The sequence below is a fragment of the Syngnathoides biaculeatus genome, chromosome 8, assembly GCF_019802595.1.
Source record: "Syngnathoides biaculeatus isolate LvHL_M chromosome 8, ASM1980259v1, whole genome shotgun sequence".
Classification (NCBI taxonomy): domain Eukaryota; kingdom Metazoa; phylum Chordata; class Actinopteri; order Syngnathiformes; family Syngnathidae; genus Syngnathoides; species Syngnathoides biaculeatus.
The window spans coordinates 3,899,813-3,916,339 of record NC_084647.1 but is presented as its reverse complement, the minus strand read 5'-3'; the positions used below and the strand labels follow the sequence as shown (position 1 = coordinate 3,916,339).

The following is a 16,527-nucleotide window of genomic DNA, read 5'->3' as shown; positions in this document are numbered from 1 at the left end:
AAAAAAAAGAAAAAAAAAGACTTCAAATACCTTGTGGAAATGCATGCGTTACAGAACCATTTGCTTTATTCACTGAAACAGCTGAATGAAGAAGCTGTTTGTTCACCAGACTTATTCATTTTGTGTGTGTGTGTGTGTGTGTGTGTGTGGTGTGTGTGTGTGTGTGTGTGTGTGTTGTGTGTGTGTGTGTGTGTGTGTGTGTGTGTGTGTGTGTGTGTGTGTGGAGGAGGCCACACTCATATAAAGTCGGTACATTCAGCATAATTAATATACATAACGATGAATGAAAAAGATTGGTGATACATTCAGTAAAGCTTGATAGATGATGAACGCTCTACAGGGATGAGAATTTGAATCTGAGTTCATTCAGCTGAAATTGTCATTTTTGTGAAACGTGTAAATCCATTGAGAAAATTTTGGGGGGTGGGGTACGGCTTGACGCAGGGCAAAGCTGTGATCTAGACAGGCCGCCAGCGTCTATCAGCAACGCTCTGCGTGAAATTAGTCACAGCTGTGATAGCGGAAAACGGCATTGCTATCTGTTTGCATAAAAGAATTTTTTTTAATAACGACAACATTCTGATTTCCGGCAGCATTTTGGCGGTATTTCGTTGGTATATTCACTCTGTTAACATTTCATAGAGAAGCATTCTGTTTACTTCGGCGTAGATATAACTTAGACGTAGGTACGCATATGTTATCGAGCGGTCTGCATGTTTGCCTGGTTGGTGAAAGACTTGGAGGGAAAAGATGAAGATTGTGCCAGGGAAATTGATAAAAACCACGGGGTAAAAAGCTGTTTCAGTTGGGCACGGCAATATTTTAAGTTTTCAAAATATTATGATTGCCCTGTATTTACACTGTTTGAAGTAACCAGAGGTCACCATTTAACAGTGTGTTTTATAAAAACATTTTGTGCCTAAAAGGCAGAAATTTTCAGTTTTTCCAAATTGGTCATTCTCATCCAGTTAGTTCACCGTGCTAACCAGTTAGTCTACCGTGCCGCCTCAAAAGAACCATTACAAGTTTATTTAAAGTGCATGAGGAGTTAGTAAAATTTGACAGGGACATATTTGATGCCGTTAATTGTGTTGCAAATGTGTACAACGCCTCCAACAAGCGGCAGGAGAGCGGGGATCCACCAGGACTCCTTCAACAAAGCAGAGCAACCTCCCCTATGTTGTGTAGTATTAACATTTTGGGTGTGTTGATATATGTGAAAAAAATTCACAAAATGAATTTTTGTGCCTGTTGGTTTCCTGTTCTGCAGGGTTCTGACAACTTTGAATAGAATTTTTTATGTAAGAGGGCCCTTCACCCAAAGACGAAAAATCACAGTATTATTTCTTTTTTGATCACTTAAAACCGTTTGATGTTAAAGTGTGGATTTTATATACATGCATTTGTGCATGAAATATGTATATTAAGATAATGTGAAGTATATTGGTTCAATAAAAAACAGACGTATAATTCTGCACACATTTTGACAATTTTTAAGTGGCATTTTTGCCTGGTTAGGAAGCATGGTCCTATGTGGCCCCTTGGTAGTACTGACAAAGAAAAAAATTGTGGCCACCTCCATCATTTAAGTTGCCCATCTCTGACTGACATAAAAAAAAATCACATAGTGACATGTATTTGATTACTTGGGATTAAAAAATTATTTCACTAAACAAAAGTCTTTTGAGCTATTAATGCACAAATATTGAATTGTGCATCTTTCAATCACAGCAAGGACTCATTTTCACAGAGCTGGAAGCAGAAGTGCTCCTGCGAGAGGAACTTAACGCGTTTCAGTCACAGCGGTCGTTAAAACCACAATGTATTTTATTAGCGTCTGAAAGGATGACAGCGGTCGATCAGCAACCGCTTTAATGCACACAGGATGGGTCGCTATCAGCTGTAACCACACCAAAATATCAGCCATGAAAAAAAATCTGCTTTCTTCCATTTTCAACAATCATCAATGTAAATATTTGTCTGACCTTTTTTATGTGAATATAAGGAAAATATCAGTCTGGAAGGGAAGAAAATCCCAAGATCTGGAAAACTTGCTACTATACTATTTTGCATACAGTATATCCATATATCTGTATGTATTGAATAGATAGATAGATAATTTCTTCGAGTGAATTTACTTTGTAGGTGGGGACAGGGGACAGAGGGGATGGGGTTGTAAGCCATGAAAAGTGTTCAGCTCAACCTTTTCACTGAGCAGACCACTAGCTCAGTCCTTTGTGCTCAGCTCACTTAATTCTCTGCCAAATCCGGTCACCCGAGTGGGTTTATTTATAGACCAGACCATGAAGTCAGAGAATGCGGCTTTAAGTGCAACTCAAAAGCCATTTTTCATCTGCAAACTTCAACGTCTTAAGCTCTTAAGCCCCTTCACGTCAAACAGTCTATATGTCCCCACAGCGCCCCTCAGCTGTTTTCCTGATTAACAAGTGTATTGTTTCCATTAGCAACCAAGCCTCAGAGCTCTCCGTATAGACAGTTTATCGGAGCTGGGGGGTAGGCCTACTGCCAGAGATTCCTGCTATAACTTACGTTTTTTTTTATACTCAGTGGACACTTGTTAGGTGCAGTTACTCACTTAGACCGTCATGAAAAATCTCTCTAGGTCAGTTTTTATTAAGGACTCAGTGAGCTTTTAGTTCAATACCTGTTCACTGCTGTGTTTACAGCGATGTAGCACACTAAGTAATACTTTCATTTTATTTAAGGAAGAAAACCTAAACAAAGTAGACAATCTGATTTCTTTAGAATACACTGTGAGAGAATAATGTGTTACACAGATGTGCTGGAATGGAGGACGCGTAACGTTTTTTCTTCTCTACATTAGCTACTTAATCTTGTATTCCATTGATTGTGTCAGGACAAAGAATGTCTCATGTCATGTCTGTTTCCAGTCTAAAGGCAGTGTTGTCCACACCTCCACCCAGCGGGGGATTGGATCTGTCCGGTATCCCTCTGGTAGCTCGCGATATGGAGCGTCTGTGTGCGCACCTTCAGCAACACGCTTCCACAGTGGTCAGCTTGGAGCTGGGGTTCACCGAGCTGACCGATGAGGCCTTCCTGCTGCTCCTGCCCACTCTGGCTGCCCTGCCACACCTGGAGACACTAGCAATGAATGGAAACCGGCTGACCAGGACTATTCTGAAAGAGCTGACTGATGCCCTGAAGGTCAATTTTCTGTTGTCATATACGCTCTTAATTGCATTAACATGAATCTCTCGGGATTCTTTGTGGTGAAATCATATTAACAATCTTTCTGTGCTGATGTTTCAAGGCAGGGGTGATCATCACACTGTAGCCAGCTCATTTATCGATGTGACCCAACATTTAATAGTGCTAATAACTATTCTTTCCCAAGTTTTATGTCTTATTTTTTGTGTACAATGATTGACATTTACTATCACTCACTTCTCATCTTCAAATTTTAAGTAATTTTCTTTTTATTGCGAACATCTTCGTGTATTCCATTTTCTTTACTGCAAGTCCTCATTTGCGTCGTTTGTAACAGGAGCCTATCCCATCTTACTTCGGACAAGAGACACGAGAAAATCCTGGACTACTCGGCTTTCAATTCCACTTGTTGAGAATTTCAAGTCTCCGCCCTCCTTCACCATCTCCCAATTCCTCCCAAAAACATGCATGTCACGTTAAGTGAAGACCCTAAATTGTCCACGGTTGTGAATGTGAGGGTGAATGTTTGTTTGTCTATCTGTCCAGGGTGTACCCCACCTCTCACCAAAGTAAGCTGGGATAGGATCCAGCTGAGCTGAGATGCTATAGTGAGGAGAAGCACGATAGAAAATGGAATGTTTTTTTTTAATAACATTGCCCATGTCTATATAAATAATGCCTTTAGTTTTTTCCATGTCAGCAGGAGAACGTCCAATTGAGTGTTTGCAGATATGAACACATTGCAAAAAATATTTTGATTTTTTTCCCCAAGTAGTCCTATGTTGGCGAAATGCAGCCCTATTGGGGGCACAAACCAGTCCAATCTGTAGGCCGGTCACAAGCCCGGATAAATGCAGAGGGTTGCGTCAGGAAAGGCATCCGGCGTAAAAACTGTGCCAAACAAATATGAGCGTTCATCTAAAGAATCCCATACCGGATCGGTCGTAGCCCGGGTTAACAACGCCCACCCCCGGCATTGCTAACTTGCAGGGCGTCGGTGGAAATTAGGCTACTGTGGGTCGAAGACAAAGAAGAGGAGGAAACCGGATCCGCCGTCAGAAGAAAAAGAGGAATGCACAGATCCTACAACTGAGTGTAGGGACTTTGAATGTTGGGACTATGACAGGAAAAGCCAAGGAGTTGGTTGACATGATGATTAGGAGAAAGGTTGATGTACTGTGCATCCAAGAGAGCAAGTGGAAAGGTAGTAAGGGTCGAAGTTTAGGAGCAGGGTTTAAATTATTCTACCACGGAGTAGATGGGAAGAGAAATGGAGTAGGGTTTATTTTAAAGGAAGAGCTGGCTAAGAATGTCTTGTTGGTGAAAAGAGTATCAGATTGAGTGATGAGACTAAAATTTGAAATTTAGGGTGTAAAGTATAATGTGGTAAGTGGCTATGCCCCACAGGTAGGATGTGACCTAGAGTTGAAAGAGAAATTCTGGAAGGAACTAGATAAAGTAGTTCTGAGCATCCCAGACAGAGAGAGAGTTGTGATTGGTGCAGATTTTAATGGACATATTGGTGAAGGAAACAGGGGCGATGAAGAGGTGATGAGTAAGTACGGCATCCAGGAAAGGAACTTTGAGGGACAGATGGTGGTGGACTTTGCAAAAAGGATGGAGATGGCTGTAGTGAACACTTATTTCCAGAAGAGGGACGAACATAGGGTGACCTACAAGAGCGGAGGTAGAAGCACACGTGTAGATGATATTTTGTGCAGACAATGTAATCTGAAGGCGGTTACTGACTGTAAAGTAGTGGTAGGGGAGAGTGTAGCTCGACAGCATAGTATGGTGGCGTGTAGGATGACTCTGGTGGTGGGTAGGAAGATTAAGAATACAAAGGTAGACCAGAGAACCATGTGGTGGAAGCTGAGAAAGGAAGAATGTTGTGCGGCCTTTTGGAAAGATGTGAGACAGGCTCTCGATGGATAGCAGAAGCTCCCGGAAGACTGGACTATTACAGCCATGTTGATCAGAGAGACAGGCAGGAGAGTACTTGGTGTGTCTTCTGGTAGGAAAGGGGAGAAGGAGACTTGGTGGTGGAATCCCAAAATACAAGGAGTCATACAAGGAAAGAGATTAGTGAAGAAGTGGGATACTGAGAGGACTGAGGAGAGGCGAAAGGAGTACATCGAGATGCGACGTAGGGCAAAGGTAGAGGTGGCAAAGGCTAAACAAGAGGCATATGAAGACATGTACACCAGGTTGGACACGAAAGAAGGAGAAAAGCATCTCTACAGGTTGGCCAGACAGAGGGATAGAGATGGGAAGGATGTGCAGCAGTTAAGGGTGATTAAGGATAGAGATGGAAATGTGTTGACTGGTGCCAGTAGTGTGCTAAATAGATGGAAAGAATACTTTGAGAAGTTGATGAATGAAGAAAATGAGAGAGAAGGAAGAGTTGAAGAGGCAAGTGTGAAGGACCAGGAAGTGGCAATGATTAGTAAGGAGGAAGTTAGAAAGGCATTACAAAGGATGAAAAATGGAAAGTCAGTTGGTCCTGATGACACACCGGTGGAGCTATGGAAACACTTTGGAGAGATGGAGTTTTTGACCAACTTATTTAACAGGATACTAGCGGGCAAGAAGATTCCTGCACATTGAAACATGAGATATTTACAAAGAAAGATGGTACACTGAAAGAGTTTTTAACATTTTAATAATATAACCAACGCCATGGTGGCTCAGCTGGTAAAGCTTTGGCCTCACAATTCTGAGGTCCCGGGTTCAATCCTTGTCTTGCCTGTGTGGAGTTTGCATGTTCTCCCCGTGCCTGCGTGGGTTTTCTCCGGGCACTCCGGTTTCCTCCCACATCCCCAAAATATGCATTAATTGGACACTCTAAATTGCCCCTTGGTGTGATTGTGAATGCAACTGTTTGTCTCTACGTGCTCTGCAACTGGCTGGCAACCTGTTCAGGGTGTACCCCGCCTCCTCCTTGTTGACAGCTGGGATAGGCGCCAACACTCCCCGTGACCCTCGTGAGGATAAGTGTCAAAGAAAATGGATGGATGGATAGTCCTATGTAGATTTAAAATTCTGAGCTTACTTTCAAAGAAGAAGAACATAAACAGATTGGTAAATGAAGGCAATTGTAAACTCTCTTTCAGGCACTTTAAATGTATACCGTGGAAGATTGTGATGATTAGGACAGACAATTGTTGAACAGTGCTCAAATGTTTCACTGCGGGGGAAAAAAAAAGGTGAAGTTTTTTTGTTTTTTTTACCCTTAGGATCCCAACAGTTTCCCAAGTGTGACGTGGATTGACCTGGGCAACAATGTGGACATCTTCTCCTTACCACAACCTTTCCTGGTCAGCCTGAGGAAGCGCTGTCCTAAGCAGGGCAATCTGCCCACCATCCTGGAGTTTGGGGAGAGTCAGGCCAGTGAGCCCCCTGAGAGACTGAGAGTCATCGGTGAAGACGAGGAGACTGATGACACCAACAGGACTGAAAGCATGGGAGAGCTGCGCTCCGAGGTGGAGGAGGAGCTGGACGGCGAGCTGGAGATAGAGGAGATGATGGAGGAGTTACTGAACTTTGACAGGGAGGTGCAAGGGAGGGAGGACGAAGACGAGAGCATGTGGACTGTCGAGGAGCAGAGGAAAACGAGGAGGAGAAGCAGGACACATGAAGAAGAGTTACAGAGAAAGGAGAAGACGAACCGAATGGCGGCGATGGCGCAGGACGAGGACGACACACAGAGCTGCTCCTCACCGTTGTCTTGCTCCAGCCATTCAAAACACTTCTCTGCAGCTGCTGAGCCAATGAGAGCAGAGGAAAATGACGTTGACAATGTGACTGACCAATCGGAGCACTTGAGCTGAATGCCGTTCCTTTCCGTCCGTCAATTATTTCTCCTGCTGTGTCGAAGTACACGTGTTGAATGAGGCAAGAGAAGGCTTTCTCCCGGCTTGAACAAGCCAAATTTAACCAGCTACTGGAGGACAGCTATCCTAACAGGACCTACCAATATGTAAGTTACGTAAGGATGCGAATCCAGAAAACCACAAAATAATTGATAAGCTTTGTAGTGTAGCTCACCCTGTTTCGGGTTTTAGTCAGGGCCTTACTGGTAATATATATTATATCATATTACCGTCATGTGCCTGTAACATGTTCCATTTAATGGTTAAGCATCTGTGATAAACGGTACAGAAAGTTAAAGCAGGTTCTGTTAAAAAAAAAAAAAAAAGAAGGCCACCCACATTGAATCAAAGGATAACCAGCCAGATTGTGAGGTTAAAAAGAATAAAAGGTCAAGTCAGTAGATTTATTGATATCAGCTCACGAACAAGTGTGCGTCAAAGTCTTCTTCTTTTTCTTTCGGCTTGTCCCCGTTAAGGGTCGCCACAGCTTGTCCATCTAAGCCTATCTCGTGCATCTTCTTCTCTAACACCCACTGTCCTCATGCCGTCCCTCATAACATCCATCCACCTTTTCTTTGGTCTTGCTCTCGCTCTTTTGCCTGGCAGCTCCATCCTCAGCACCCTTCTACCAATAGACTCACTCTCTTGCCTCTGGACATGTCCAAACCATCGAACTCTCTGACCTTGTCTCCAAAACATCCAACTTTGACTGTCCCTCTAATGATCTCATTTCTAATCATATTCAACCTCTTCACAACAAGCGAGAACCTCAGCATCTTCATTTCTGGTACCTGTTGTTTCTTCAGAGCCATCGTCTCTAATCAGTACATCATGGCCGGCCTTACAACTGTTTTATCAACTTTGCCCTTCATCCGATCGGAAACTCTTCTGTCACATAGAACACCAGACACCTTCCGCCAACTGTTCTATCCCGCTTGTACCCGTTTCTTCACTTCCTTACCACACCCACCATTGCTCTGTATTGTTCACCCAAAGTATTTGAAGTCATCCACCCTCGCTATCTCTTCTCCCTGGAGCTTCACTCTTCCTCCTCCACCCCTCATTCATGCACATATATTCTGTTTTACTTCGGCTAATCGTCATTCCTCTCCTTTCCAGTGCGTACCTCCATCTTTGTAATTGTTCCTCTGCCTGCTCCCTGCTTTCACTGCAGATCACAATATCATTTGCGAACATCATGGTCCAAGAGGATTCCAGTCTAACCTCGTCTGTCAGCCTATCCATTACTACTACAAACAGGAAGGGGCTCAGCGCGGATCCCTGATGCAATCCCACCTCCACCTTAAATACTTCTGACACACCTATGGCACATCTCACCGCTGTCCTTCTGCCCACATAATAGTACATGTCCTGTACTATTTTAAACATATTTCTCTGCCACACCAGACTTGCGCATGCAGTACCACAGTTCCTCTTTTGGTACTCTGTCATAGGCTTTCTCTAGGTCTACAAAAACACAATGTAGCGCCTTGTGACCTTCTCTGTACTTTTCCACGAGCATCCTCAAGGCAAATAATGCATCTTTGGTACTCTTTCTAGGCATGAAACCATACTCGAAGATACTTACTTCTGTCCCGAGTCAAGCCTCCACTACTCTTTCCCATAGCCTCATTGTGTGGCTCATCATTTTTATTCCTCTGTAGTTTCCACAGTTCTGAACATTGCCTTTGTTCTTAAAAATGGGGACTAGCACATGTTTCCACCATTCTTCTCTCCCTCTAGTATTCTATTGAATAAGTTGGTCAAAAACTCCACAGCCACCTCACCAAATTGCTTCCATACCTCCACTGGTATGTCATCGGGACCAACTCTCTTTCCATTTTTTATTATATTCAGTGCCTTTCTGACTTCCCCCTTACTAATCATTGCCACTTCTTGGTCCTTCACACTTGCCTCTTCTACTCTTCCTTCTCTCTCATTTTCTTCATTCATCAACTTCTTGAAGTACTTTCCATCTACTTAGCACACTACTGGCACCAGTCAACATATTTCCATCGCTATCCTTAAATCACCTTTACTTGCTGCACATCCTTCCCTTCTCTATCCCTCCATCTGGCCAATCTGTAGAGATCCTTTTCTCCTTCTTTCGTATCTAACCCGGTGTACATGTCGTCATATGCCTCTTGTTTCACCTTCACCACCACTACCTTTGCCCTAGTCCTCTCCATGTCCCGCTTCTTCTTCACTAATCTCATTGCTTGGATCGCTTCCTGTATTTTGGGGTTAAACCACCAGGTCTCCTTCTCCTCTTTCCTACCAGAGAACACCCAAGCACTCTCCTGCCTGTGTCTTTGAATACCTTTGCAGTAGTATTCCAGTCTTCTGGGAGCTCTTCCTGTCCATCTCGAGCTTGTATCACCTCTTTCCGAAGGGCCACACAACATTCTTCCTTTCTCAACTTCCAGCACCTGATTCACTGCTCTGCCTTTGTCTTTAGTCTTCTTACCCGTACCAGAGTCATCCTACACACCACCGTCCTATGCTGTCGAGCTACACTCTCCCCTACCACTACCTTACAGTCAGTAACCTCCTTCAGATTACATCGTCTGCACAAAATCTACCTGCATGTTTCTACCTCCACTCTTGTAGGTCACTCCGTGTTCCTGTCTCTTCTGGAAATAGGTGTTGACCACTGCCAATTCCATCCTTTTTGCGAAGTCCACCACCATCTGTCCCTCAAACTTCCTTTCCTGGATCCTGTGCTTACTCATCACTTCTTCTTCGCCCCGGTTTCCTTCGCCAACATGTCCATTGAAATCTGCACAAATCACAACTCTCTCTCTGTCGAGGATGCTCAGAACTACTTTGTCTAGTTCCTTCAATAATTTTTTTTTCAACTCGAGGTCACATTCTACCTGTGGGGCATAGCTGCTAATCACATTATAGACAATACCCTCAATTTCAAATTTTATCTTCATCACTCGATCTGATACTCTTTTCACCTCTAAGACATTCTTACCCATCTTAAAATAATCTCTACTCCATTTCTGTTCCCATCTACTCCATGATAAAATCATTCAAACCCTGCACCTAATTTACTCCCTTTCCACTTGCTCTCTTGGATGCATAATACATCAACCTTTCACCTAATCATCATGTCAACTAACTTCTGAGCTTTTCCTGTCATGGTCCCAACATTCAAAGTCCCTACACTCAGTTGTAGGCTCTGTGCATTCCTCTTCTTCTTCTGCCGACTAAGCCGCTTTCCTCCTTTTTTTTTGTGTTCGACCTACATTATCTGAATTTCTACCTACGCCTTGCAGATTAACAGTTTGGGGGGTGGGCGTAGGAAGCCCACGCCAAGTCCTAACCGTTATAGAATTCGTATGATGAACGCTCATTTTTGTTTGGCACAGTTTTATGCCAGATGCCCTTCCTGACGCAACCTTCTGCATTTATCTGTGCTTGGGACTGGGCGACAGCTTGCACAATATTGTGCTGCCCAACGCGCTGCAGATAGTCAAAAAAAAAACAAAAAAAAAAGCAATCAAATAAACAAAGTCAGCACATATGGTACACAAATCACATACTACCTGTGTGAAAATATAAAGGATATGGCGATTTAGTGAATGGAAGGGATTCAAACCACAATGGCCCTCACTCTAGTAGTTGAAGGTTGGGTTGGGTCCATGTTCGATGTTTGGTCCTCATTGTATACGCAACAAAGGTAATGTTGTTAGCGGGCTAAGCTATTCTAACTTAGGCTGTGCAGCTTCAATGGTAACGATACGGCTCCAATTTGGGTACTCAGATGTACTAAAGTAAGACTTGTTAAATTTCCTATAAGTTCTCACGGCGCTTGTTGTACAAGTTATGAAGTTACTGATGTTCGATGATTCTTCCGCAGCATGGATTGATCACAAACTCGTCTCATTTATTAGCTTGGTAAACTAAGGTAGTCTGGGCCTATAAATGAGTTTAAATTGATGTTTCCAGTCACCCAACTTCCTAATCAGTACTCACGTTCCTCGTTGTTTACGATATATAGATTTTGTAGGTCTTGTAAGTACTAGTGTTTGATGTTTACCTCCTCAGCAAATATTTGATTACATAGGCGACTTGACGTTAAGGAGCTAGTCTTGACTAGGCTAGGCCGCGCAGCTTCAACGTGAACGAATACAGCTCCAATTTGGGTACTAAGATTACACAGATGATGATGTTAGTCCACTGAAGTCGTCACCAGGGACGTCCCACGTCAAGTATCCACCAAATTCAGTTCAAATTCAGCAGATTTATTTATTGTATGGTCGTGCAGGCCTCCTCGATCAATTATGTATTTTCATATCACGCCAAATATATCAGTCACATTTCTGTCCGACGATCAGCCCAAGACAAAAGCTTGGCCGAGGGTCAAAAAGAACATGCATGTTTATTGGATTAAAAGAAATCAGTTGCCCCACCGTCTGTTCCCAGTTAACGCTGGACATTCCATCCATGCAGTTGTTAACCTGCTGGGGCTGAAGAGCCAAACGGGTCACGCGAGCAGATCTCTTTTGCCTGCCGTCGGGTGTCAGAATAAAGTCCGCAAGGGGGGGCATCGAAGTGAGTGTGTAGCGCAAGTAAACAGTTGATTGACTTTGGTGGGCTGACAGTATGTTGACGTTTCAGCAATGACGACATCCATGCATGCCATCTTATGGTTTTCAACAAATAGATTTGTCTGATCACATTGTCTGTGTTCAATTGACCCCTCCGTACAGGGCACTTAACCACGTCTCCTGAAGTTGCGTCACCCCACGCTTGCTAACCTCAGACAAACAATAAGCAAAATTGGCGGCACAGGAAGAAAAGACGAGAGCGAAATTGTCCGATTTACCAGCTGATTTTTCACTCGCATTCTTACCGATTAGTGAAATATCGTTGAAGAGTATTTCAGCGAGGGGTGTTTCAATGGTATTTCCATGCATATCGACGGAGAAACCATCGATATTAGCGCGAGATCTTTCCGGAGTCAGAGGAAGACCGAGAAGCCACATAATATAATATATTATAACCCAAAGACGAATTCGTCATTGACAGTTTCCTATTTTCGTGTTACCTATCACACTTGTGTGCAGAATCTGTATGTGTATCTGTAAAGCCATTTGTGAACCGCCATATGAAGGAAAAGAAGAAGGCGAGGCTTGATTTACGAGTTGTTTCTCTCGTTTTCTTTGTGTAACGTCACGCGCTCCCCTCAATAATTATTCTTGAATTAGTGCCGAACCTACGTAAGTCCCGACCGAGTATGACAATCACTACTTTAGTGTCCGCAAACATCCTTCCTTCAGTCTTGGTGTCTCGGTGCACGTCGAAGGCTTTTAGGACTCGCTAGTCCGGTTTAGCTTAGCTCGGGAGCCGGCGAACAGAGACACGTTTGTGCAGTCAGATCATCGCAAAATATCGCTCAACACAGATCAAGTGTGTCAATCATTCACACGTAGCTATGTTATGCAAGTGAAGAACTGCTAATTCATTTATATGGGACATGTATTGAAAATCAAATATAGGGCATACCTTCGTGCAAACAAAGTCCGGTTTAGCTTAGCTCGGGAGCGGCGAACAGACACGTTTGTGCAGTCAGATCATCGCAAAATATCGCTCAACACAGATCAAGTGTGTCAATCATTCACACTTAGCTATGTTATGCAAGCGAAGAACTGCTAATTCATTTATATGAGACATGTATTGAAAATCAAATATAGGGCTTACCTTCGTGCAAACATATCTGTTCCGGTTGATTTTAGATGGATTCAGTTGATCATGCAATCTTCCACAAAGTTTGAGCCATCAAAGCCATTTTTCGTTCTCGGTCTTCTGTTCCGGTTGATTTTAGATGGATTCAGTTGATGATGCGGTCTTCCACAAAGTTTGATCCATCAAAGACATTTTTCGTACTCGGTCTTCGGTTTTGGAAGGGGTACGAATTGAACTCCACCAACTAGCCTTTCAGGATACCAGTCGTCACTATTACAAAGTCCGTGACTACACCTCTTAACCATACCTATTGTTAAGGAACCCAAATACGTGATAAAACCCAAACAAAAGCTATACTGGACCATGCGACTTTGTCAGAGGTAATGGCGGACGCCAACATTTATGGAGATCTATGGCCTCTGATTGGTCAGCGACGCGGATGACCCAATTTCTACGGAGGTGTCAACTCTCAAGTCAATGAACACCTTCCCCAATTGGCTGGCGACCAGTTCAGGGTGTGCCCAGCCTTTTGCCCCAAGATAGCCGGGATAGGTTCCAGCATACCCGTGACGCTAATGAGGAGAAGTGGAGCAGAAGATGAATGAATAGCTTTAGGAAAAACAGATACATGCTCATGTTAGGTTTGTGTGGTTTTGATGTCGTCTCCTTTAAACTACTAGTAGTCATGGACATAAACAGTGATTACATCCCATCCTGACTCGTACATCGGAAAAATTACACTGACAATTATTGTGCTGATTGCATCGTTTTCCAATAAATCTAATTCAAACTGCTACACGTTCTTTATAATGAAATGAAGCTGAGTGAGTTGCTCATTTTACTTGATATAAACAAAATGTTCGGAATTTTGTAGAGTATTTCTGTCGTAGCAGTACCTCTAATTTTACATTTTTAAAGTACCTGTATTGCATTTTTTTTCCAATGCGACATTGATTTGTTGGGTGTGCAGCAAAATTGAAAACGTGAGTTGCAATGCAGTTGTGCCAAATGCTGGTTTGAAAGAAAATAAACTGCCTTGCCCAACAGTATTAAGGACATTAGAAAGAGGTGTTGTAACAACAGAGGAATAAACAGCAAACACCACTTTCTGAATTTATTTCTTCGGGTTATATTGAACTATTGTTTCAAATTTTTATTCATCACAAGTATTAACTATTCTTTTGTTTCATGTTGTTTGTTTTTGCACTTTTATACGTACATTTCAAATGATAAAAACATGGGTTAAATTCACGAGTATTGTTGTAAAAGTGTTCTAGTTCATTTATGATGTACGTTAGGTTTATATCTGTGTAAATTATGATTCCCAAACTCAATTTTCTGTAACTGGACAATCTAGTCATCTGTCTTCTTCTTGCTCTTGAGGTAGCTATATAAAGAAAATCTATACTTTCGATCTTGAATTAGTACCAATGTCAGGATGCATTTAAATCATTCTTACGCATGCAGTTTTTTTTGTGAGACTACTGTTGTAAGTAGCTAATGTTATTGTCAATTTATAAAAAATTTTATTAATAATTATGACATGAAAGATGTGTAATGTATTCAAATGTTTTCAGTCTTGACTGAGCTTGCAAGTTAATGTACAGATTAGTGAGAATCATGAATCGAATACTATAATTAAAAAAATGAGAGATATTCCATTTCAAATCTGAAATTTAAGCCATGATGTTGCTAATTCAAGATGTTTCATATTGTGGAGTTCAGGAATATAAGCAAAACCCCACAAAAATCTTGCACACTATCAAGTTTCCCCGAGTATTAATGCTACTCTCATCGTTGGTGTTTTCCCGAAACTTTGCAGATGATACGGTTAGGGTTAGGGTTAGCACTTAACACTTGCTTGAAAGCTTTATTGCACTGTGGGTTGTTCATGTTTCCTTGTGGTTCTCATAAATATGATGAAAAATCATATCTCCAGTGCAGTTCACGTTGACATTAAGCTGAAAACAATACGCTGCACAATTTTCAGTGCTCTACTTGAATCTAATTGCAAAGATTCTTCCCTTTAACATAAAACATGCAACTATTTGCTGTCCAAATGTGTTCACACCCGGTAATTCCAGTGAACCTCTTTCACGAAGAGTTCGGTGTTGCAGTACATCATGATTATTATCTACATTTAGATCAACTGTTGCAGTGGCAAAGCGTTGTCATACAGTACTTCAAAAGACATTAAGGCTTGAAAGATTGCATGTAACTGAAGAAGCAGCGCTTGACACTATCCTCAGGTTTAGTATTGTTTTGAAGATGTGAATGGGCCAGTTGAGTAGTTTCACCTTCTACTTGTCAACATGTCAGTCAAGTACCTGTTGATATTTTACTTGCTATAGCCATGGGCGACACTCACACTCAGATAGGAGACTTTGGGGGGGTCCCTGGTCCCAGTGCCTTGCGCAAGGGCATTGTGCATGAGCCTGTAAGCCTCCTATTCAGGAATAAACTACAGTACTGCCACCTAAAGTAGTCTCAAGATTGTAGCATTTCTTCATTGACTACTACTTACAGCACGTGTCAGTCAGCTGGATAGCTACTGTAGTAATTGTTTGGTGAGTTCCTCTCCCGCGGTGCACGTTGTTCACTCATTGCATAAAAAAGTGGCTCAAGGGTTTCCTATTGGAAGTAGTGAAGTCACTGCCCTCCGATGTGGGGTAAAGTTTGAGGGCATCGGAATGACTGGTGGAATGGCGGGTGTCACTGTGCACTTTAGCTACACACGCACAATCTAATGAGGTCCAGTAGGAGAACTGTATTAAAAATACAAACTTTACAGTTAAAATCATGTTCAGTTTTGATTGACACTGCCATAAATGATTGTTATTATTATTTTACTGTCGGTGTACTTTGAAGTGCAGTGAACCTCGGTGTACTGCTTGGAGCTCATTAGATTGTGCAAGAACCTCATGAATTGTGTAAAAGTGACATTCATTTATATGAGAAGCCAAGTCTTTATTGTTTTCTCTTCCTTTGCACTCGTATCAGTGTATTTTCACTATCTACAATATACCTCTGCTAGATGATCTATACAGCTTTCCTTGTTGCATAATATTTGATATGTGTATTATAGACATGTACGGGAAACGATGCCATGTTCTATTATTAATAAATTAAATTATTGCTCAATAGATCTTAATAAATAATATGACTGGACAACAGACATTGTCTTTTAGTAATTTTGGGTTGTTTTATCATTATGGTTTCTCATTGATTTGAATAATTACTGTATACCAAAAAAACATGGTTCAGATAGCTGATACAAGTTGTTCATTAATATCTATCCATCCCTTTCTTGTAGCACGATGCCCTAACCCTAACCCCAGGGTCCTAGGTGAGTTGGAGCTGAGGATACACACTGGACTGGTCGCGTACATACAGTACAAGAGACAATCAACCATTCACATGCACAGTGATGGACAATTTTGAGTTCATCCAACATGCATGTTTTTGAAATGCATTGCACGCACCAAACAGGCAAACGCCACACAGAAACCCCAGAGCTGTGATTCCAACCCAGAACCTCAGATGTGTGAGGCATGCATACAATCCATATAGTTTTATATGTGTGCAAATTTGAACATATGACATAAGTAACATGGTGAATTAAATCTAAACCACAGTGAAAGAAAAATAGGTTACTAAATTCAGTATAAGATAAACAGTTTAATTTTAGCCCTGCTGCTGCAGACTAGAAGCTACCATTTCAAGATCAGCCAGTCTTTATCCATAACCTCTGGTTGTCCTGATATATTTT

The 16,527-nt window shown here is 42.1% G+C and overlaps 1 protein-coding gene across 6 annotated transcripts in view; it reads left to right on the top strand.

Annotated features, from left to right (window-relative positions):
• lrrc75a (leucine rich repeat containing 75A) overlaps positions 1-16,434 on the top strand; it is a 60,944-nt gene extending 44,510 nt beyond the window's left edge. For 5 of the 6 annotated variants that reach the window (XM_061827329.1, XM_061827332.1, XM_061827331.1 and 2 more), the window contains 2 exons: positions 2,913-3,186; positions 6,426-15,933. In XM_061827329.1, the coding sequence (XP_061683313.1) occupies positions 2,913-3,186; positions 6,426-7,019 (868 nt within the window). In that variant the 3' untranslated portion in view covers positions 7,020-15,933. Of the gene's footprint in view, positions 1-2,912; positions 3,187-6,425; positions 15,934-16,071 lie in introns of those variants that run through there. The other variant, XR_009796070.1, reaches the window with a different exon arrangement.
• Positions 16,435-16,527: the final 93 nt, after the last annotated feature.